The sequence below is a fragment of the Lethenteron reissneri genome, chromosome 23 (assembly GCF_015708825.2).
Source record: "Lethenteron reissneri isolate LAM-NWPU_2019-01 chromosome 23, ASM1570882v1, whole genome shotgun sequence".
Lineage (NCBI taxonomy): Eukaryota > Metazoa > Chordata > Hyperoartia > Petromyzontiformes > Petromyzontidae > Lethenteron > Lethenteron reissneri.
Window position 1 is genome coordinate 10,013,860 of NC_083801.1, and position 22,492 is coordinate 10,036,351.

The 22,492-nt window shown below is 41.5% G+C and overlaps 1 protein-coding gene across 1 annotated transcript; it reads left to right on the plus strand.

The window, feature by feature from the left end:
• The first annotated feature begins 5,435 nt into the window (after nt 1-5,435).
• LOC133345944 (5'-AMP-activated protein kinase subunit gamma-2-like) lies at nt 5,436-20,346 on the plus strand. Its single transcript, XM_061557087.1, has 12 exons — nt 5,436-5,647; nt 6,069-6,175; nt 9,248-9,329; nt 12,399-12,457; nt 13,115-13,160; nt 13,395-13,449; nt 13,918-14,044; nt 15,070-15,235; nt 15,679-15,716; nt 16,161-16,307; nt 18,255-18,411; nt 18,967-20,346. The coding sequence occupies exons 1-11, from the start codon at nt 5,614-5,616 to the stop codon at nt 18,369-18,371; spliced, it is 978 nt and encodes a 325-aa protein (XP_061413071.1). The 5' UTR covers nt 5,436-5,613; the 3' UTR covers nt 18,372-18,411; nt 18,967-20,346.
• Nucleotides 20,347-22,492: the final 2,146 nt, after the last annotated feature.

Here is a 22,492-nt window from a genome sequence, read left to right on the forward strand (position 1 = left end):
CCACTGAGAACAAATTATCACTTTGAAATCATCGTCAATTGTTATCCCTGGCCCTTCGGGTTTTCAAGTGTAATTAAATAACATTGTATTATCAATAGTACATTTGTGGCAATCATTTATGCAATCAATCAGGCTGTATTGATTTGCTTATTCTCTGTTTTATATAACAATCTAAATATTTGTTCCTGCAACAATTATAAGTTGATCATTTTTTTCACTGCACTATTTCTTTTTTAGGTATGTTTTGAGTTATATCTTGAGCTATGAAACAGCACACATTACTCACACATTACAATATCCCTATACATGCGCATAAAGTGCAGTGGCGCAATTCAAGCAACATTAGTTCAAAGATTAAAACTAAATAACCACAAAACTCAAACACACAGACTTTGCTCAATGTATATTTCACGTGAATCATGTATCACTGGAATGGTCATGGATAGTGCATTGACAGTGGGGGGAAAGAGTAAAAAGTGAACAGAAAATAAATCTGAGACCACGACAGACATGTTGAGAAAGAGGATCAATATAAACCGAGATGGAGAAGCGAAACAAATGATAGAATGAATACACAGAACTCAATTGTGGAAAAAATAGTACAATGCATCAGGACAACTCAAATAATTGAAGATTCCATAACAATGAGAGCATGAATTCAGCAAAAATGAGGCTGGTAATTGGCAAGTCGCAAAGGGTAGCTTCTAAGAGAGGAAGACGGACCCATAACACATCATAGAACATAATCTAAAAAGCAGTGGATGAATTGGATCTAAATTTCTATGGAAACAAAAGTAGAGATTGTTGGAATCAAACCTTTTTTTCAGGTGAAGAAATCAAAACCATTGCTACAGATTGAAGAAGAAATTAAGAAGTCACCACTGCCCTTCATATTATTTTAAAAGAGAAAGATCCTGGCCCAAATAATATGGTGTGCGCATATTAAAATAAGCGTGCTAATTTAATTAAACTACTATAGTGGACCTTCACAAGTGTTAACTCAGAAACGGCATACAACAAAGATGGAATGATCCCCCGATTATGGCGTATGTGCTATGAAAAAACCCCATTTACAAAAACGTCTCCGATTACATATGATGAACCTTATGGCGGTACCCCAGGGTCCCATAGTACCCCGGCTCTCGCATAATGTCCGTGATGCAGTCACTTTTAGTCTGTTGATGGTCGGCGATGCGGCAATCGACTCATCTCGACGAGATGTACGCGATGCACCACCACCACGGTGCGTACCGCGAGCCTTCAGGGTTTCGGCGCAATCGTCCTCGCTGCGTTTCGACATCGCGGAGTAGCACCACCGATTTCGGATTGATTGGTACCCCAGTCTCGGAGTTAAATACACCACTGGGAAAAATGGTGTCCCAGAAATAAAATATTTAATTGCCTCGGCTATTTTGTATTATTTGGTACCCCAGGGTACCACCGTAAGGATCATATATCCATGCCTCTTTCATTGTCGATTGCTTAGATGAGGAAGTGGTTCTTGGGGATGACATGTATGATGGCCGGTGGCAATCAAAGGAGTGGACACACCCAAGATAACTTCCACCACTGAAATGGAGCAATGAAATCCGCTCGTGTGCACGAGCTATATGGATTGTAGCATCGCAAGGCCATGAAATATCGTGATGGTTTGGGGAGACCTTCATCCAGCAGTGGATAGATCGTGTCTGGTGATGAATAATGGGAATTAGAAGGACAATGCCAAGGTCCTCGTTAAAAATGTAAAACACGACACTAAAATGCAGAGAGAGGAGCGTGTAGATCAGGGAACACATGCAAGCGAAATATATCATATTGACTGTGAATAAAAAATAATTGGGCTTGGTCAGGACGCATCATGACCTGAAGCGATGATGGCTGATGGATGAGACTGCTGATGAAATGGGAGCCAAAGTGGAGATGGAATGATGAGATTAGTTCATATGAAGAAGCAAGTTGGATTGTGGAATTACAGAATTTTCAGGAATGATGTTCATCCAGCAATGGATAGAAACAGGTTGACGATAACAAAATGAATAATTTACATGAACTTTCTGAACTTTTTTTCCATCTGAAATAATTACGACATGGAGTCAACGCCATTTAAATCAACGTGAGATTAGCATCACAGGAATGCAAGGCCTGGCCTGTGCTGAATTTATATTATATCTGCCGGTATATTTAAATCCTTTAATTCAGTATCATACCCTGTGGTACAACACACTGTTGAATGAGCACAGAGCACAAAGTTACAAAAACATTCCCAAAACATCATTGAAAATATTACATATGGGACTGTTTTTTTTTTATCAGGGACTCATTTGTTAAAGTCAAAGCCAAAGTGGTTCCTCGTTCAAATTGATCAAGTCGTGGCACTCATCTCTCGTGTAAAGCCACAAGCTCGCGAGCCAACCCAATGTTAATTTCCCAAAACCGTGCTACTGATTTAATTGTCTGTGGCGCGATGAACCAGCTGAGTCGACCCCAGACCAGAATTTGAACTCACACCCTTCCCATTGCAAGCGGCACACAGTAGGCATCCTGAATATATAAATTAATGCAGGCGAGCGATGCAATGTCACACTCCTTTAATCGGCACTGAACATAAAAGCATGTTGTGTCATTGCAGAGCTCCACACGCCTGCTTGGCGCTGTTACGTAACATGGCAGAAGAGACGGATGGGGGTGGCAGCACTTGATCGGCGGTCTATCTTTATAGGGAGTAGCCGGACTGCACTGCATAAACATTTACAGTGTTCACCTGCTTTGATCGCAGGCAATTTATGTAACGGCAGGTTGCTAATATGGCGACGAGACCGACAACACTGTGCAATTCTCTTTTAAGCAAAGAATGCCTTTGTATCTTTAATGTGTGCAAGAGAATATGGCATTAAGCCAACGTTTTTACATTCCTGCCTTTTATCGGACTTGGCCTCTGTGGGGTTAGACTCACAAAGTGGTTTGGCACTCAAGCACAAAAGACAACGATCCCTCTTTTAGCTTTATTGACTGTTCGGACAAGTGCCATTAGCGAGCACCTATTACGGCTGGTACAACACATCGGTCTGTAGTGTGGTAGCCAACGCGATACCCCGCCGATATTTTGATTCAGGAAAAGTAAAAAAACCGACTGGTGTGCATGGCCCAAAATTACGTGTGTCACTTTCATTTTAGCCCATTGCACTAGCCACTCCACCGTCCCTTCCACAGTAGAGTAAGACAGACTGTAGCACGCACTCTTAAAAAATACCAACAACAAAAAAACCCTGCACTTATATAAATCACGAAGTTCTAATCGATGTACGTACAACACAATTAACATAGGGTTTTTTTTTTTACGAATGTTAATGATGCCCCACAAAACGATCCATAGATTAACCGTAACTTTACGAAAGGCGAGGCCGTACTACTGTAAGCGCGTTCACAATCAAATTGATAGTGCGACGGTGTTTGCAAAACGCGATCGGGCCTTGTGGCTTGAGGCTTTGGCCATGCTCAATGGAACAAGGCTATTTTCGCCACCGAACAGGGCGTTGACCTCACCTGGTCTCGCTGCCACGTCTGTGCCCTTGTATTGCGCTGCACACATCTGCACTCGTTGGGCACGCTGACATTGCACTTTGGTTGTGAAGCCCGTGCTGGGGATATCAATGATCCGCATGTTTCCTTTTGGCAATCAGGCCAGAAATATATATATATATATTTGTTTAAATGCAATGGGCACACAGTTTATGTGCTTAGCAAATGATAAACCTCAACGTGGATTTTAATTTGTCCCAAATGGCTTGTTGGATTCATCTGCCAAAGTGGACTATATTCCCATTTCCATATCCATTATTTTCACTGCCGTTTCAAAGGATGGCATGCATTTTACATCATCCATGTTGATTTGCAATTCTTATCGAATAAAAGTAATGCAATTGGATGTACATTTGCGATGTCCATCACGATTTATGTTGCGCAAGCAGGTAAATTAGGAATCAGATTTCAGGTTGGATTGTACACGCAATAACTGGCACAATAAGTGCATTGTGGAACATATTGGAAGAGTTGAATGTTTACAATACCGGATGATGCTTCATTCTCTATGATTGTTTACTTTGTAATATGTGGAATATACTAACTTTTCCTTTGTACTGTCATATTATTAGGATTTTGGAGTAAAAGCATCATACCTGAACATTGCCTGATGTTGAATGTTCTCTTCAAAATGAGAATGTATTTACAATGCAAACGTCATCATCAACGTGATGTTTTTTTTCCCTTTTAATCATATTGCAGAAATGTAGTTATTTAAACCAAGGCTATATGTTAGGCTATGTGTTGTATTTAAGGTTTAGTAAGTACATTTATCATTTTCATAAATCTTGACTCAATAGACGGTAGCAATGTACAACATAGCAAAGTTTCACATGGGTGACTAGGTTTGGGCATGATTAAATGGGTTGTTTCTACTAAATTATATAGCGCACAATTTCATGGCAGTTTAATTGCAAAGCTGCCCTCATATGTGTGACAATGCATCATTAGATTATGTAGCAGGGGGCATGCGGAGGTAGTGATTTCTGTTCACAGCATTGTTTGAGAATGATCATGAGACTGCCCTGTTTCATATTAGGAGGTGAAGCTACAAACCACAGCCTGTCAGATACGGGGAAACTGCCAGCCGGCACCGTGCAACAGCTGAGATAAACGTTATTTACAGAATCGCTGCATGGGGGTCGGGACGGATATGGGTTTGTGCCGACCCCAAGCATAGTAGAGTTCGGAATTTGGCTTCTGCTGCCTTTGCATGTTCTTGTTTGGTAACAAGATACATTTGTAATACGAATCACGGCTGTAAATCTCAGAACACTGTGGCCCGTTTACATCTTAAATTCAGCTCTATCAATTTGCAACAAAAAATATATCAATACGGCAATATAGATACGTCTGTTTGTGTTTCCTCTTAGTCAGCAGTGACTCTTATGCATTGTCTCACACTCTGAAGTAAACATTGTAGCATTGACAGTGTAACGTTTTAAATCGTGTGACACCCGGGCATTTGCTGGCATCTCTGGAGCCAAACCAATTTGCCCAACGCAAATCTGTGAAGGAAGCCCTCCAGCGCAGATCCACGACAGATAATATGACTTTTGGAGAATTAATTATAATTCATTCCGCAAAAGTAATCAGCTGGCACGGCCCTGGTTAGAGTCAGGAGTGCTTCCCGTCAAAATGACTTTGGGCTCTGAAGAGAAATGGCACGAGGGAGAAACTACAGCGGCAGACTCTGGACAAGCCGCTCATGGACCTACCCTGGGGAGTCCCTTATAAGTCCCCCAGATACCAAGATCCCCATGGCTGCCTGCAAACCCCTGCGCTGACAGAAAAAGGCTTCTGCTCTGAGACAGACTGTGCTGAACTTGGGCCCTGCTAAATATAGCTCGTGCCGGGTGCACCGGCAAGGGAAGAGGCACACACCACGCAGAACTCGGCAGGCAGAGCCGGTGCGGTACGAGCCTTCGTCGTGGTGGCCTGGGCAAGGAACGGAGCACGGCAGGGTGACTTTCACCCCGTCGAACCTTTAAAGTTGTTGCTTTTAACGTGTGTGTGTGTGTAGTTACATAGGGCATGCTGGAGACACTACATTGGTATGAAGACCAAGGTAAGTCTGGGAGAGAGAGAGCTAGTCGTAAGCGTATTGACGAACTGTACGAGCGTGTAAAAGTATTGCCACTTCTCAATGAGTTACGTAACGCATAATTATTGGCATGTACTTCAAGTGTGTTTGTGTGTGCCTCTAAATTATTTACGGATTTGCTTTTTTTGCGTGTAATGGGAAATTAAAGTGATACAATTGACAACTTGAATTTGGCTCTAAAGCAAAATACCAATGTCCCTAATGTGTAATGTCACCAAAGTCACATACTGCATTATTGTTACAATGTCAACCGTTGCACGTGGTGCTGCTTTACAGGAAAGTTGTCCTTTAATAAACAATGCACGTATTTAAATAAAGAGCACCACCAGTGTGCATTGTAAATCGGTACACACAGCTGCCGGGGGTGGCTATGTTTTTGGTTCAGCGGAGGAGGGAGAGGAGAGCGTCTACAGCCGTTTGATGAAGGCTCAATGCTGCTATGAGGTCATCCCCACCAGCTCCAAGCTCGTGGTGTTTGACATCTCCCTGCAGGCAAGTCAACAAGAACGCCTCTCAACGCTTTCACCTGCAAACGGGCCCCATCCGGCTGTGTGTCTCAGCAGACCTGCCCAAGGGGTTGTTTGCTGGCGTGTCTCACATTGTGTGGATAACATAATAGGGCACAATAGAAGGCACACGTGAGGTGTACGTTGCTAAGGCAGTATAGTCAGGTGGGGAAGTGCAGCTGTTGTGTTGCTGACAAGCTCGTGGTTCATCTCCTCCTCGTGCGCATTACTATTGCACCTGTTTGCACTCAATAATAATGGGAATTTTTTTTTTCGATTTAGAGCTTTCGTGACTGCAGGGATTCATCTTTTTGGTTCTTTCGGTAAAGTCACGTAGAATGGAAATAATAAAATAATACAAATAAAACATAATTAAATAATTCTCACGACGTTTCGGCCACAACGCAAGCAAGAAGAACAGGTCTGTCGAGAAGACAGAGTCTCAATGACTCTGTCTGACCTGTTCTTCACCTGAGGACGGTTGCTTGCGTTGTGGCCGAAACGTCGTGAGAATTATTTTTATTTTATTTTATTATTTCCATTCTACGTGACTTTACCGAAAGAACCAAGAAGAGGGATTTTTTTGTTTACTATCATTTACAAAGTAGAGTTTCATAGGAATTATTAATTTTTTAACTGTTTCGTATTGACAATTACATTTTAAGGAAGATGTTCTTGGTTGGTGAGTTCACACGAGGAAATAAGTGACTGATATTCTTATTTATTTGTTTTCTGACCCAAGTTGCACACATTAAAACTAAATCATATAATCATGACATTAAACGACACTGCAAATAATAATAATTGAATCACTAATATCGGACATGACGTGTAGATAGATCACAACCAGAAAACGTAAGTTATATAATGTAAATGCATACCGTGTTGAAATTTGTTTCAAATTATTTATATTTAGATAAGAAAACATAGCGCAGATTAACTATAATGTGGGTTAATCGGTCTCAATTATATTCTGGAAGTGGTGGGATGTTCTACATTGCCGTTGACAGTGAATAGATCACCTAGGGGACTCTTATTAAGCCCCCCGAATCATTTCCATATGTGCCACTCACCTAGAGAAACACGAATAGGATGCAGACATGTATGGGATACTCTATATTGGGGGACTTTCTTACAATTTATTTCCAGAATATTTCCTCTCAGCTTTTGATAACTAAGAACACTGCCTCCAAACCAGAATTGGAAATAAGCATCATCTGTGATGTGGCTTGGGCTGATATAACCTCGGCTATAACAATGGCGATGATATGTGCCACGGAGTCTTAGTCCCATTGCCAATACGGCAGGCAGACGTGGGTGTTTAATGGATAGAAGTCCGCACATTGAACTCCACAATTGAGCTATTGTCATCTCTCAGCTACTGCCCTCTCTATATTGAGGCTTCAGAATGTAGTGCACATTCAACTCTCCCCTTGGAGCACTGCCTTTATTTTGAGAGGAAAACATCCATGCAAGGCGTCATTTATTTATGTTATTAATACAAATGTAAGATGGGGGGCACACACAGGAAATGCCACAGCCTTGCTGTGAAATGAAAGGAAAAATAACCCCTTATAACCTCCCCCGTGTCATCGCCGATGTGGATCCAGTTGGCTAATGTACACCAGGCACATTCTGCCTCCAATTATTCGCAATGAAAGGGAATAATGCAGGTCATTAATGTATTTGGCATAACGGGTGAGGTGCACTTGCAAAGAGAACAACACTGCAGCTGCAGGGCCGTGCATTTAAAAGCAGAGGCCACACACATCCTTACTGCGGGTAAAGCCTCCAATAACATGCTTTTTGCCATTATGATAACAGATATTTGAAACACATTTCTATACTAGTTGACATACAGTTGCATTTGGACACTATAAATCAAAATCGTATAGTATGTGTTACTGTATAACTAGTTTCGAGCGTACAGTATAACACTTACGTAAAGCATTTTTGTAAGCTTTACAATCCAATATCCCCTGATCAACTGCTCGCATAAAATGAAAAACGCAACAGAAATTACTTTTAAACAGCGCTTGCTGTGCAACATGAGAGGGAGTAGATTTACTTATTTAATTCGCGCATATACTAATCATTTACAGATCACAAAATACACACAAACATGCGGTTAATTCAATTACTGAGCTTATATACCGCAGATTGCAATACCACTCTTACGAATCGATTTCTAGTGTTGCTGGATCCTGTGGTTTTTCCAAATTAAGTTTTTTTGACAATTCTAATTTCCTTTACGATTTAATTTTCTCTAGTTATAACAAAACTGCGTTCTGCTCAAAATATTAATGAGATTGTCTGAGACATCTTCATATTAAGCCCATCTCACCCACTGATTTTAACAAACAGTAAATTCTTACTTTTTCAAAGCCAATAACATTTTAAACAAAAGGACAAAGATGTTTCGAGAATACGCACAGACTGCTCAAATAATGCTATTCATGTATTTTTTCAAGTGGTAAAACTTATATATCCTACAGCAACTCTCATTTTCAGACTGCCTTACTTTTCAATATCCGTTTCATTTTACAATGCACAAGGCTTTCAAGTCAAACAATATTACCCACCAATTTAATCCAACACAAGTTGAGAAATGGAGGAAAGCGGGCACAAGACAAATTGTAGCTAGTAGATTAACTCGCATTGAGACGAGGGCTGCTGCCAATGCAGATAGAACAGAGAGAAGGGATGCCAGGACAAAACAAGAACAAAGATCACACTTTTGTGCACGCAAAACAACACCAATCACAGACCGGACAATCACACTGCACATTTTGCTTCTTCTTTTTTTGAACAAGCCAGTATAGATATTCCAACGAGCAGAGATTGTGGCCACGACAGAACCACGGGGCCAAAAACAAAAACCACGCAACGGGTTTCTGCTGCACGGGATATTGGGCAAACACCAGAGGCTCACAAACGGCGTCTCGGGTCAACATGACCGCACGCGCCAACCTCGCCATCATCCGGCGCGCCGCTGCGGGCTGTCCGTGACAATCAGCGTGGGCGGCCTGGTGTCGCGTGTAATGTGCATGGAATGTAGGTGAAGAAGGCCTTCTTCGCCCTGGTGGACAGTGGCGTGAGGGCGGCACCGCTGTGGGACAGCAAGCTCCAGACGTTTGTGGGTAAGGCAATGTGTGGCCTGAGAATTGAACGAGGGCAGAGACTGTGAGTTGATTTGATTTGTCACGTTCATGTTTAGCCAATTTTCCGGGATATTTTACAAGTGAGATCAGTGGTGCAGTGAGCACAGCAGCAACAACAACAAAAAAGGCAAAAAAGTACGTGAATTTTTCGATTTAAAGCTTTCGTAACTGCAGGGATTCATCTTCTTGGTTATTTCGGTAAAGTCACGTAGAAGGGAAGTAATAAAAAAAACATAATAAAAGAATTCTCACGACGTTTCGGCCACAACGCAAGCAGCCGTCCTCAGGTGAAAACCAGGTCTGTCGAGGCGACAGCATCTGAATTCAGACTGCTTGCGTTGTGGCCAAAACGTCGTGAGAATTATTTTATTATGTTTTATTATTTTATTACTTCCCTTCTACGTGACTTTACCGAAAGAACCAAGAAGTACGTGAATATTGCTGAGAACGAGTACAGGGCCCTTATGGAATATTGCACAACTAACAAACGAGGAATTTAACGGTCGTAAATGAAACACAAATCAAAAAAGAGGAGCCAGAGGCGTGAGGAGGTTGGGTTACACGGGGGCAGGGGTGCAAGGTTAAAGGTTGATCTTAAGCGAGGACGCTTTTGATTATTTTTGTGAGGCTGACTTAGAACGTAACCTTTCTGTTTTAAAAAACGTAAAATATACTTTACATAATCATCATCACGATCCATGGGCAGATAGCCGGTAGGTGTCCACTGCACATTTCGTCATCATGTGCATTAGATTCCTTTTGGCTTTTTTTATGCAGCCTTCCGCCCGACACTCCTTTGTATCCAGGCTTGGGACTGGCCCAGATACCCACTGGATTATGGACCCCCCCGAGGCAGAGATCATTTTACGCAATTTATTTAAATTACATTTTCGATTTAAAGCTTTCGTGACTGCAGGGATTCATATTCTTGGTTCGTTCGGTAAAGTCACGTAGAAGGGAAATAATAAAGTAATACAAAATAAAACAATAAAATTCTCACGACGTTTCGATTGCAACACAAGCAATCATCATCAGGTGTGAAAACCACAACACACCTGATGATGCTTGCTAGTGTTGCAATCGAAACGTCGTGAGAATGTTTTTGTTTTATTTATATTATTTGATTATTTCCCTTCTACGTGACTTTACCGAAAGAACCAAGAATATAAATTTAAATTGTTATTTAATAATGAACTGTTCCAGACAGTAATCTCTCCAGTTGATGCCTTTCCATCAGCATCGGCGTCATAAAGGAATTGCAGGCCTGCGCCTGTGGAGGAGAGTGCGTACAATGCCAGGTTAAAAAAGGTCAATACACTAAATAAACATTGATATCTCCCCTGGCAAAACGAATTCATTCTATCTGTCCAACCCACCTGCACAGTTCGCTTATTTGGTAGCAATGCTGCTTATCTCGTCACCCTGCCTGCTCGTGCCTTCTCTATTTTGCATTTTATTTACAGTCTACATTCGTATATATTCATACACAAATCGGCAAATACTTTAGCTGACATAATATACGAGTCATTGCTCATTTTTGTCTAGACATCTTTGTACATTGGCACTAAATAAAAAAATATAAATTTTTCGTGTTTGTGAATATATAGATATAACTTGATTGCAGTTAAATTGCTGAAATATTTTCCTGATTCTGTACATGTTAATGAGCGCTAGATGGAATGCAGGTCGAAATATTTGGAATGAATGGCGTGGCACTCCAGTTGACATGTGCTTTACCTGAGCTCATATCTGCACCTCGGCATCTAAAAGTGTGATGATGTGTTGGTAAAACATCATCATCACTTGAGATGCGAAGGCATTATCGAGGGGCACATCAGTTCTTAATCTTCACTGCGGGAACAACAAGTCACAGAAAACATCCCTCAAAAGCAGGCCACTGAGCTAGCATGTTTTACCATACAGTACATTCCTGGACATGCTATGCCCCACCAGTGTGTCAGACAATAAGCTCCGTGCAATTCAGTGGGGATACCCTGTACACAAATATATTATTATTTAGCATTCCCTTCGCAGAAGGGTTGTGCATCTCAACCATTTTCTTTGAAGGCGAGCACTCCCAATGCTACACGTTCTCCGTTAGCCTGAGTGTGGTGTGTGCATGGTTAACGTGCCATGCATGTCGCAGCACGGACACAGCGCACATCCATCTGCGGATCAAGTAAAGCAGACAGGTGCTGTATTAACGAGCCAGCGGGGCTATAATCAGAACATGGGGGCCGGGTATAAATGGCAGGGCACTGAGTGGCGTGAGCAGCTGACAGCTTGAGTGTTTGTATCTGACGTAGTAAACAGCTCACAACCACCTCCTTCTACGATAACGTCCTCCAATTTCTGCCGCACCCACCCTCGTCCCAAAGGAGGGGGGAAAAACACGGAATTTAGCCAGCATCTTGGAATGCAAGTGAATACTATGGCTAAATATTTTTTTCAGGTCAATACATTGGCCAGTATGTATCAAATTCTAAGAGTCTCTGCTCTAATAAATCACTCGCTGTGCTGTAATTGAGCTGGCGTGTTAAAATGTATTCATTTACAGACATGCCACATACGGAATAATATTTGTGCATTTTATTTTTGGAAATACCCATATACTGTACATACGGCATAAGGTCCTGGATCGGTGGTGATCAATCAACTTCAGTGCGAAAAAATTGTGATATAATCTCGGAAATGACTGAAAATGTAGGGCCTCCTTCATATATCTTCCACCTGAGCACATGCTCAGTTAAATCAATTATTATTTATTTACGTAGGTATAAAATAAATCACGACGTTTCGGGCGCAACACAAGCGTCACGAAAGCTTCAAATCAAGATATTTATTTATAGTTTATACTGAGGGAATTGAATTTATATCTCTGAAAATGAAACTAACAAAGACTGATGTAGCAAAAAAAAGTTAACTAACCAACTTAAATCAACTTATTTTAAATTGAATTGTAAAATGTAAATACATACTTCGTAGATGTGGTAGCTAAGAACATTGTGGTGGGTGATTTCCAGCACCTTCCATATGCAATTCTTGCAGGGATGCTCACAATCACAGACTTCATCAACATCTTGCACAGGTACTACAAGTCACCAATGGTGAGTAACCGCCGTTTTGTTAAATAAACAACAATTGTAAATACTGTCGTTTCGATATTGATATTCTAATGTGTACAGGTCTATTCTGGCAATACTGTAAAACTAACCTTCCTAATTGGTATATTTTACGTTCGGCATGCATGCATTTTTGTTAACATATATAGTATATATAAGTATATACGACTGTCACACTCAACATATAAAAGATGATAACGAATGGCTTGAATAATTTAGAACAGGCGAAGTTCTGCTTCTATATATCTTAAAGTGCAACCGAGCTTTGCATCATAGGTGTGGACAAAGCGACGTGGGACTCATCTTCTTGGTTCTTTCGGTAAAGTCACGTAGAAGGGAAATAATAAAATAATAAAACATAATAAAATAATTCTCACGACGTTTCGGCCACAACGCAAGCAGCCGTCCTCAGGTGAAGAACAGGGCTGTCGGAAAGACGTGGGACTGTTGTAGAGTATTAGGACTGAAATAAAACCCCACGGCAGGCTGAGGTAATAGGGGTGATTGACTTGCACCTTCTCGTGGCACTCGCTCTGAGGGCTGTGGGAAAAAGTGTGTTGGAAATGTGCTGCTGCTACTGCTGCTGCTACTGCATCAGTTGCTCCTGATGGCTGATTCGCGTTCCTCCTCTCCCCTCCATAGGTGCAAATATATGAACTTGAAGAGCACAAAATAGAAACATGGAGAGGTAAACCCGCAGTGAAAATACAGCACGAGAAATTCCTGACCTTTAAGTTCCACACCCCCCCCCGCACCCCCCCCCCCCCCCCCGATGACATTTTAAAGTGCTTTTAGTGCCGATGTTATGCCCCCCACCTCCATCACTGTAATGTTTGTGATTTTACAAATGCTTCACTTTATTTTAGCGGAGCATTTGGAGCAATACACCTGCCTCTGACATATTCCTGTGTTCGAATTCTAGAGGTGTATCTGCAGGACTCGTTCAAGCCCCTGGTCAGCATAACACCAGAAGCGAGGTTTGTAGATGATACATGCGAATGAATGGCTGCAACTTGCAACTTACAGCAGCAGCATAATACTACAGCGCAGTATTCGCAACAGGTGTCTGCTATCGAGACAATGCACTGCACCTGTATCCAGTGAACCAAACAATTCACAAAAAGTGACAATTTAAGGAAATCATTTCGTCATGATTGCTGACAAGTTAATAGAGCACTGTACTGCATGGTATGTTAAATGTGACGATTCCAAATGATTATATTGTTTCAAAGTGAATTGAGCAAAGGCTAAACAAATATAGTGATGTCACGTGAAGTGTGTAATACGTTCTTGTGCACAGATATACAAGATGAAAGAGTATTAAACAATTTTCGAGTGTATACAATATCGCCACTGATAAAACAAATGAATTCTATCTGTCTGAACCATGGAGTTTCTGTCTGATGAATCGCTTGTGTTTCCCGAATCTGTCTCGTATGCCACAGCCTTTTTGATGCCGTGTACTCCCTCATTAAAAACAAGATTCACCGGTTGCCCATCATCGACCCTGTCTCTGGAAACGTCCTCTACATCCTCACGCACAAGCGTATCCTCCGCTTCCTGCACCTCTTTGTGAGTCCTGCCTTGCGCCGTGGGACAGTGAATCATGAGTCCGGTACAGCTTTCCACTAAATTGGCATTTGCCATCATTTAAATAAAACCAACAGCGTATTGGGGCATGTAGGGATTCAATCTTTTCCATTCCATTCCCACGTAGGATGTTTAAGGAAATGTTCACGATTTAAATGTCGCGATTCAATTCGATATTAGTAGGGTTTTTTTTGCCATATTTTCACCGTGTTATTGCTAGTGTTTTGTTTATTCTGTCTCGTGTGTATAATGTTGCTCACACCGATATAAATTGTTTTGCACAAATCCTTAATGAATTGTCTTACAATTTGAATGAGTTAATTGATGCATCGTTAAATTCCCAGTGCATTTTTTTCACTCAAACTTCACCGTTACCTTGTATGATGTGTATAATGTGAGTAAATATTGCACCCAAATAATTGCTATGTCTATTTGCAGAAGCCAACATACATGCAATGAATTGTGAATGTTGTAATGCAGTTAAGATAAACCCACGTGAGTTGTAGGTTATGCATGATTAGCAAATAGACCAAACATTTGCTTCCATTTTTCACCAACACCAAGCTGATAATGTCCCCCATAGCAGGATTACACATTCCTTGGATATTAGGAATTGTCAGAAGAGACATTAATATTAAGCACCTATAAACAATGTAATCAGGCCACAGTTACACTGGTGTGTTCCAGAGATTGGGGTTTTAAAATTGTCTAAATCAGTTACGCCTTGTACCAACATAAGCACATTAAACACTGTCATAGGGCATTAATCATCCAATAGAGACTAATGTTAACTTAACACATACGTTTTCGTAGCCAATACAGTACAGTATTATGATTGATAAAGTGTTGCCCCGCTCACTCACATGGCTTTTCTCGAGGTGCTCCAGTTTCCACCCACTTGTATGAACATACATTTTTTTTGTAAAATGAGTAAATAAAGTGGATGCACATTGCGGTGACCGTATTTTGCATCGTGTGACATTAACAGTTGACCATTGACGACACAGATTTCCGAGCTGCCGAAGCCCCGCTTCATGTGCAGGCCGCTGGGAGAGCTGAGAGTGGGGACGTTTAATGACATCGCATTCATCTACACGGACACGCCGATCATCACGGCCCTCAACCTGTTCGTGGAAAGGAGGGTCTCGGCCCTGTCTGTCGTGGACCGATCTGGTATGTCATCGTCCTCCGTCACCCAACGCGCAATCTCCATCTGTTACGTGATAAGCATTTCTCGTTACACACCGCGTCCCCCCCCCCCTCGTGCACTCCCTGCCCCCCCATCGAAAGCCATATAATCATCTAATAGAGTGGCATGTATGTTCTATAGGTGCATTTTGAAAGGCGGAACACATTTCACGCCCGTTGGACTTTATCAGTGTGGCTGAATTTATATAACGTCATTGTCAAACGGGCTTGTTTTTTATTTGCATGCACTGTGTAATGTTTGTAATGTTTGCTTTTTGATATAATGTATCTGTTATGCTAAGAAATTGAGAATGTATTCAGCTAATACATTATTTATATGCCAATTTTTTGTAATTTTCATGAGTGGTTGGTATTTTAAAGCAATGTTTATAAAAGTATTGACAATTTAAATGCCTTTTCTGCTCTAGGGAGAGTGGTGGATGTTTATTCTAAATTTGATGTAATAGTAAGTATATGTATATGTTATTCATATTTCAACACAAAGAATAATTTATGTTTGTAAATAATCCATAGAAAGCATGGTGGACCATTCTGAACGATTTATGTAGAGCACACAGAGTTAAGATAAAACAAATTGGAATGCACCCCTGCAATTTAATTGATTAGTCATTCTTGGCTGTGATGATCATGAATAAATCAACATTAATATACCAATATTTCAATTTTAATGAATATTTTTTTCCTACAGTATTCCATTCAATGGTGTTGAATGCAGTGTAGTTTAGATGCGTAACACATGCAAACATTTGACCTCGGAACACTCAGCGGCATAAAGCATGTCGGGTCCGTTTACACACATTTGTATAAAAAATATAAGCGATTGAATAAATAAAAATTACGGCCATGTCCCTGGTATAATCCATCATTAACGCCTACACATACGACGCAGAACCTGGCGGCAGAGAAGAACTACAACAACCTGGACATGACGGTGACGCAGGCGCTGCACCACCGCTCGCAGTACTTCGAGGGCGTCGTCAAGTGCCACCGACAGGAATCCCTGGAGACCATTGTCGGTCGCCTCGTGCATGCCGAGGCAAGCCCCGCCCACCAGATCACGTGGTTCCGCCCACGTCACGTGGGCCACCCATATCAAAATGGACGTTCAGGGCACAATGGGCCACGTGTAGCACATGGGCCTCCCATATCACGTCGTCCACCTATGTCATGTAGGCTACCCATTGGACGCAGGCAACTCATAACCCATGGCCCAGTCTTGGCACATGGGCCAATCATAGCTTATGGACCACCTGTAGTCATGTGCCCATTCGCTGTAAGATGGCCATCCATAGTAAATGGTCCATCCTTGAGAAAGAAAACAGATTAGAGGGTCTGCTAAATGTCCATCGACCATTTCCTATAGTCTTGTGGACCACCACTGGATTGTGGACCCCACGTTGGTAGCCACTGGCCTATGGCACATGTGCAGCGTAAGTTGACAGGCTCAGATTGGAACTCATACCACACATACAGCACTCATGATTACGCAGACATCAGCATTAAGCCTTGGAGCTCCACAATGTTGCAATTAGCTATAAATCAAACTACATTTACAGTAATGTATATTTTTATACTCTTCTTTATTCAAATTTTCAAGCATGCAGTGTTTTTGCCACCAGCAATTAAAAACCCAACAAGTGTCCGGCCAATATTACATAATTCTCTACTATTCACTGTAAAACAATTACGTAATTAATGATGTAGTAATAAAATTAAGACGACATTTGCGTCACGTTTCAAAAGAATACTACATTTTCAATACAACAATGAATGCAATTACACGTGTTTACCACTAGAGGCAACCAATACTGCATTGCATTGCATGACCCAGCATTACCTCGACCACCGCTTGTTGGAGAATCTCACAGCGTGAATCCGGAAGGCCAGTGGTTATGTATGCGGGTGTATTGACCATAATTACGCACTTCACAGTGAACGATAACGCTCCCAAAAAAGAAATTATGTATGAGTAGCCCATTATGTGTCAGCGTCTTGTACCGAGTTTGCCAAATTCGGATAATTACCTGAAAATAGACCAATTGAGATTAAACATCGCAATTATTACATCTTACTGGCAGACTCGTGCCCCCCTTGCAGGCCAGTGGTGAAGTGGCCTTCGAATGTTGCAGATTACGCGATTTAAAGTGCTTTGAGCTGCTAAGGCATTGAAGCCCCATGCATTTGTTAAGATTATCACGATTATAATTATACCTATGGGTCACCATTGAAGTCTAGATATGTATAATGTATTAATATTTAAACACACAAATACCTCCAAGTGGGTAAATGTAAATTTAGATACATTATTTATTTTGAAATGTACTCCCACGAAGCGCAGTTGCATTGCATTTAGGGCATGTGATCATAGTTATTATTTATCTTTGAACCTTTAAATTAACATGAATATTTTACAACTTTGGTATTTCTTTAATGCAAAAAAAACGTCTTGAGTTGAATAATTCCCCCCCACATGCAAAACACTCCTTGAAAATGGCCATTGCAGCACCCCAATAAAAAAAAAAATCAGTCCTAAGACTTCGTGTAGCTTCCCTGGATAAATAAAGAGAACTCTAAAATACAGATAACTATTTCTATTATTTATTTTATTTCTACGTGACTTTACCGAAATAACCAAAGAGTAAATAGAACTCTATCATAACTCCTGGTGAAGCAGTGGCTCAATGGCTATCTCACTGTGCTATGAACCAGGCAGCCTGAGCTCAGTTTCAACCCATGACGAACACCTGTGGTCAGTGATATCTGAATTGGTCCTCCGGGCTCTGTCACCAACCTGCAATGACCAGCATGGCACACATGGTAAAATACCCACCTAGAGTGGCACAGCATAGGGTGGCCTATGTTGTTCTGGGTGACAAACAATTCCTGTTGGTGATAAACAGGTCATGAGCACACACCACTATCTCCTTCAGTCTGGGCCAGTGATTATCCAGTGACCACGATCCACATATTCTTTGCTCTGCAGGTACACAGGGTGGTGGTCGTGGATGAGAATGACCGGGTGGTGGGCATCCTCTCGCTCTCGGACATCCTGCAGGCCCTCATCCTCACTCCGGCCGGCGTGGATGCCCTGAACAGCTAATCTCAGCCAGAGCCACTTCAGCTACAACTCTCATAGCCAGGTGACAGCTCCAGGTGTCTTTATTTGCAATCAATCAACAATTATTATTTTTATTCAGGAGAGAGTCCACTGAAACAACACATATCTCGCTCTCTGTCATGTTTTAAAATCAGTCATGATAATTAGTCGTTATTCATAGATACTGTTATTCCCAAGTAGGACCACAAGGGACAGCAATCATGTGGGGAGGCTTACTGATCGAATTCAATACCCAATGGATGATTTATCATTTATTTAGTCAATACCTTGCATGTGACAGGAGGTGAAAGCCAAAGCAAATCAACACAAATAAATATGCAAAACGTAAATGAGAGAAATTGTGTTCAATTGCTTTAATACTGTACATTATATAAAGGTGTACTGGCTAATGATTACTGTACTTTGATAATATTAAATGCCATCTGGCTATTGCGATTCCCCTTTTCCATATATACTGCAATGTGTAATTGACTGCATACATTTTTTTTGTAATACCTAAGGGCCATGAACTTAAGGATGTTTCGGTTAGATTATTTATATTTATATATTTATATTAATTATATATTATTTCTTGCAGATGGGTGCAAGACAGCAAATTCCACTGTAGGCAAGTGGGAAAACAACGTCTGCAAAACATTCACGATTGCACACTGCTCATGGGACTTGAAGCTTCACAGAATGCGATGCAAAGACTGCACTTGGAAACTCAGACGTGAAATCTGGAAACGTCTTATCATGGTCCGCATGGACAAGGTGTGACCACATTTGATTGGGCGATAGCATCCCTGTAGACAGAGCAACGATCTCTTGTGTAAACTGTACATTTTATATGTTATAACATTTTCTATAGTCTGAAGCTGATATGCGCTATGATTTTGAAAAAAAGGGGGATTTATTTATTATGTTCTCATAGGTTTAAGTGACATTGTATAAGTGAATTTCCCATAATACTGTATTTAACGTTTGAAAGCGCAGTGCTTGGGAGAGGTACAAAAATGTGTTATTTATTGCTAGGGAGCGCTTTCAAGCCAGCTGCTAAGGTGTGCATTGGCAAGGTCGCATTGTTCCTAGCGTGTTTACATCACACGACTCATTAAAGAAAAAGGTTCACGATTTCAAAAGGGTGTTTATTTATGTTTCATTTATTTTGCGTTTTAGTCCCTAAATCCTCACTCTCACTTATTTTTGCAATCTAGAATTTGCGAACATAGTACTGCCAAAGCCTATCAGGAATCCAGCTCAGTCCTGGGGTGGTATCGATCCTTGGTTTGTTGGTTCTTAGGTTGTGGGTGTATAGTCAGTGTGAGGCATATAATTTCCGAAAGACAAGTCTATCCATCAAACAGTGGTGTGAGTATGTAACAAGCCATTATTATTGCATCTATACAAATGTAATAGCTTTGTCAAGACGTCCTATTATATTGTCTTCGAGATTACATGCCACGTATATAACGGAGTTTTTGGGCAACCCGCACATATTTTTTAAAATCCTTTATATTAAGTTAAATTGCTTGCTTGCTTGCACGCTTACGACCGTGCAAATCTTTCGGTCCTTTTTTAACCCACTTCCCGTGATCCAATCGAGCTGACATTTTGCACACAGACTCGTTGTGCGTGACAATTTATTTTCGTGAAATTTTCCCCCGAAAATTTTACGATTTTTAGGAAAAAAAATATTTCATATTTTATTTAAAATACCAATGTGATAAAAATGAAACTCTTACTCAAGAAAAACAGAAATGAATAATAAAATAAAACCGATGCCACGCATATAAAGGATTTATAGTGAAAAACTTTGTTTTTACGGGTTAATTTTTATAAGTAAAAACTACATCTTGCCCTCCCAAAACGCAGCCATTCAACAGCATGCAAGACAACGCTGACTCGTGCAGCTGCGTCTCCTCGCTGCTTAGAGACGTCGCGTATCAGGCAGTTCCAATTTAGTTGTGTGCTTATTGGTTATTTGTACGACACCTTTAAATAACATTGCCACAAGCTGTAAACATGGTACATTTTATATTGATGCAAATATAGGGCACCCTAACCTCACGTACTCGCCCGGCACATGTATGTTGATCTTATTCACGGGAGTATATGAAGGCATGTTGAATGTCTGCAAGGGCCCAGAAGGACTACACGTCTACTATTTTGCTAGCGAGACAGTTAGAAATTGAAGATTAATTCGCAGTTATAAAACTTATAAATGAATACACCAGCAACTGATACCAATGTGTTTTATCATTTCCCTTCTACGTGACTTTACCGAAAGAACCAAGAATATCAGTTATTGTGTTTTTTAAATATTCGCACGTGACTCAATGACGCATCTTGGAGTATCAATAAAAGAATACAAGGTTTACAAGACGGCCTATTGGAGTATGTACCGAAATATATTAAAATAAATTCCAAAAACTTTTCAAACCATTCTGAATTTTTTTATTCTGGCCCAATGAGCATTCATGCAGTGTTCATTTCCTATTTACTGCCGTGAGCCGGTGGTGGAAATTCCACGTTTCTCTGGTGGATGTATAATAATAGGACAACCACTTTTGACTTGCCAACAAAGATACACTATTTATTTGATGATGCGTTAGCAGTGTGCTCTAGCATGAATAAAAAAAAATCAATACATTTGTCAATGTATATATGTATGTTGAACTTCTTTCGCGCCGTACATAACCAACCTTTAAAATGTTAGGTGTGGGGGGGAGGACAACATACGAAACACAAAAATCACTTTGAAAGAAATTAGTTTTCAATCTAGATTTTAAAAAATGCATCGCATTGCCTTAAAAGGTAAGTCTAGAACCGGCGATCTGTCTGGCATTGGCCCTTCATTGTACAATTTTGGAATTAATGCATCGAATTCAGAGGGTCCACGTGCTGAATCAACCCCTAACCAGGATTTGATCTCCCAACCTTCCAATTGTGCGTCGCTCGACTCAACCGCGGAACTTCCGTGTCGAAATTATCAGAACATTTTTATTTAAATCAGTTGTCATCGGATGAACGAGAAATAATGTTATTAAGTCTCTCAAAAATAGGAGCGGACTCCGTGAACTGCCCAGTCCAGATTTCCCCTCTCTCTTTGTGCGGTGGATGTGTTCACAAAGCGAAACCACACGAGACAGCTGCCTTCGAGTGGTGCAATACAGTACACACACAATGTTGTCGTACATCAGACCTCATAGCCGTATATGAGTGAATTGAAACCGCATACCGTATAGAGAATTTCGGGAAGAAATCGGTTTAGCCGCATCTACGCGAAATCGCACAAACCGAACCCGCATAAAGCGAGGGGAACCTGTATAACCGCATTCTAAGCATTACTTAGTAATAACAAGTAAATGTTATTGCTGTACAGCAGCTACTTTATTCATAATCGGTTTCCTTCGGGCGAGATCGTGTAAGTGCAATGGCAATTTGATCCGTAGTCCTCCAGCCACCGACAAAGCCAAGTAAAAATAAAGTTGTCACGCGGGCAAATGTGCCAATTGACCCTCTGCTTCGGCAGCTACGCGTGCACAAATGCCCCTTTGATACGACTTCAAGGACGGAACTCGCGAACATTGTTAATGAGTGGAGATCGAGTGACGATAAACAAACACATGCGAACTTCCGCGGACGTCTGTCTCGGTGGTAACTTGAACCCAAGGCCAGCACGGCACACGAGGGGATGGGTGGCCAACACCACGCCCGGCCACCTTTGTCTCGCTCGTGGCGATCTTTACACATCGCACCAGGTACTCGTTTGAGGCCGAGTCGACCTAGTGGAAGTCTAGGGCCGGTTTAGATCATCGTCACCGGCGTTGGCCGTGAAGTAGGAATCGAACTCGGCGTGCCAGGTTCGCAACGCAGCGCTGACCGCTACGCAACCGCTCCCCCGTGAACCCAACACGAAACTTGCGTTCAGGGTGAACGCGCGCTTCCCATGGCAATCGTTTACGACTCCACTTCCTTGCAGACTTCTTCTTCTGCTGCTGCTAAGCCCTCCCTGTGTTTGCTCATCGCTCGGAGCCAAACGCGGCGAGCAGCAGCTTGGATCCCGAGAGAGCACGTGCGCGGCGCAGCGACGCTGAGCGTGGGGGACATCGACCTCCCCC

Excerpts from the sequence above, each read along its gene's own strand:
- LOC133345944 (XM_061557087.1), top strand. The coding sequence starts at position 5,614 with ATGCTGGAGACACTACATTGGTATGAAGACCAAG. Across the intron at positions 13,161-13,394 it reads CAAAATAGAAACATGGAGAG|AGGTGTATCTGCAGGACTCG; the intron begins GTAAACCCGCAG and ends TTCGAATTCTAG. Across the intron at positions 16,308-18,254 it reads GTCGCCTCGTGCATGCCGAG|GTACACAGGGTGGTGGTCGT; the intron begins GCAAGCCCCGCC and ends TTTGCTCTGCAG.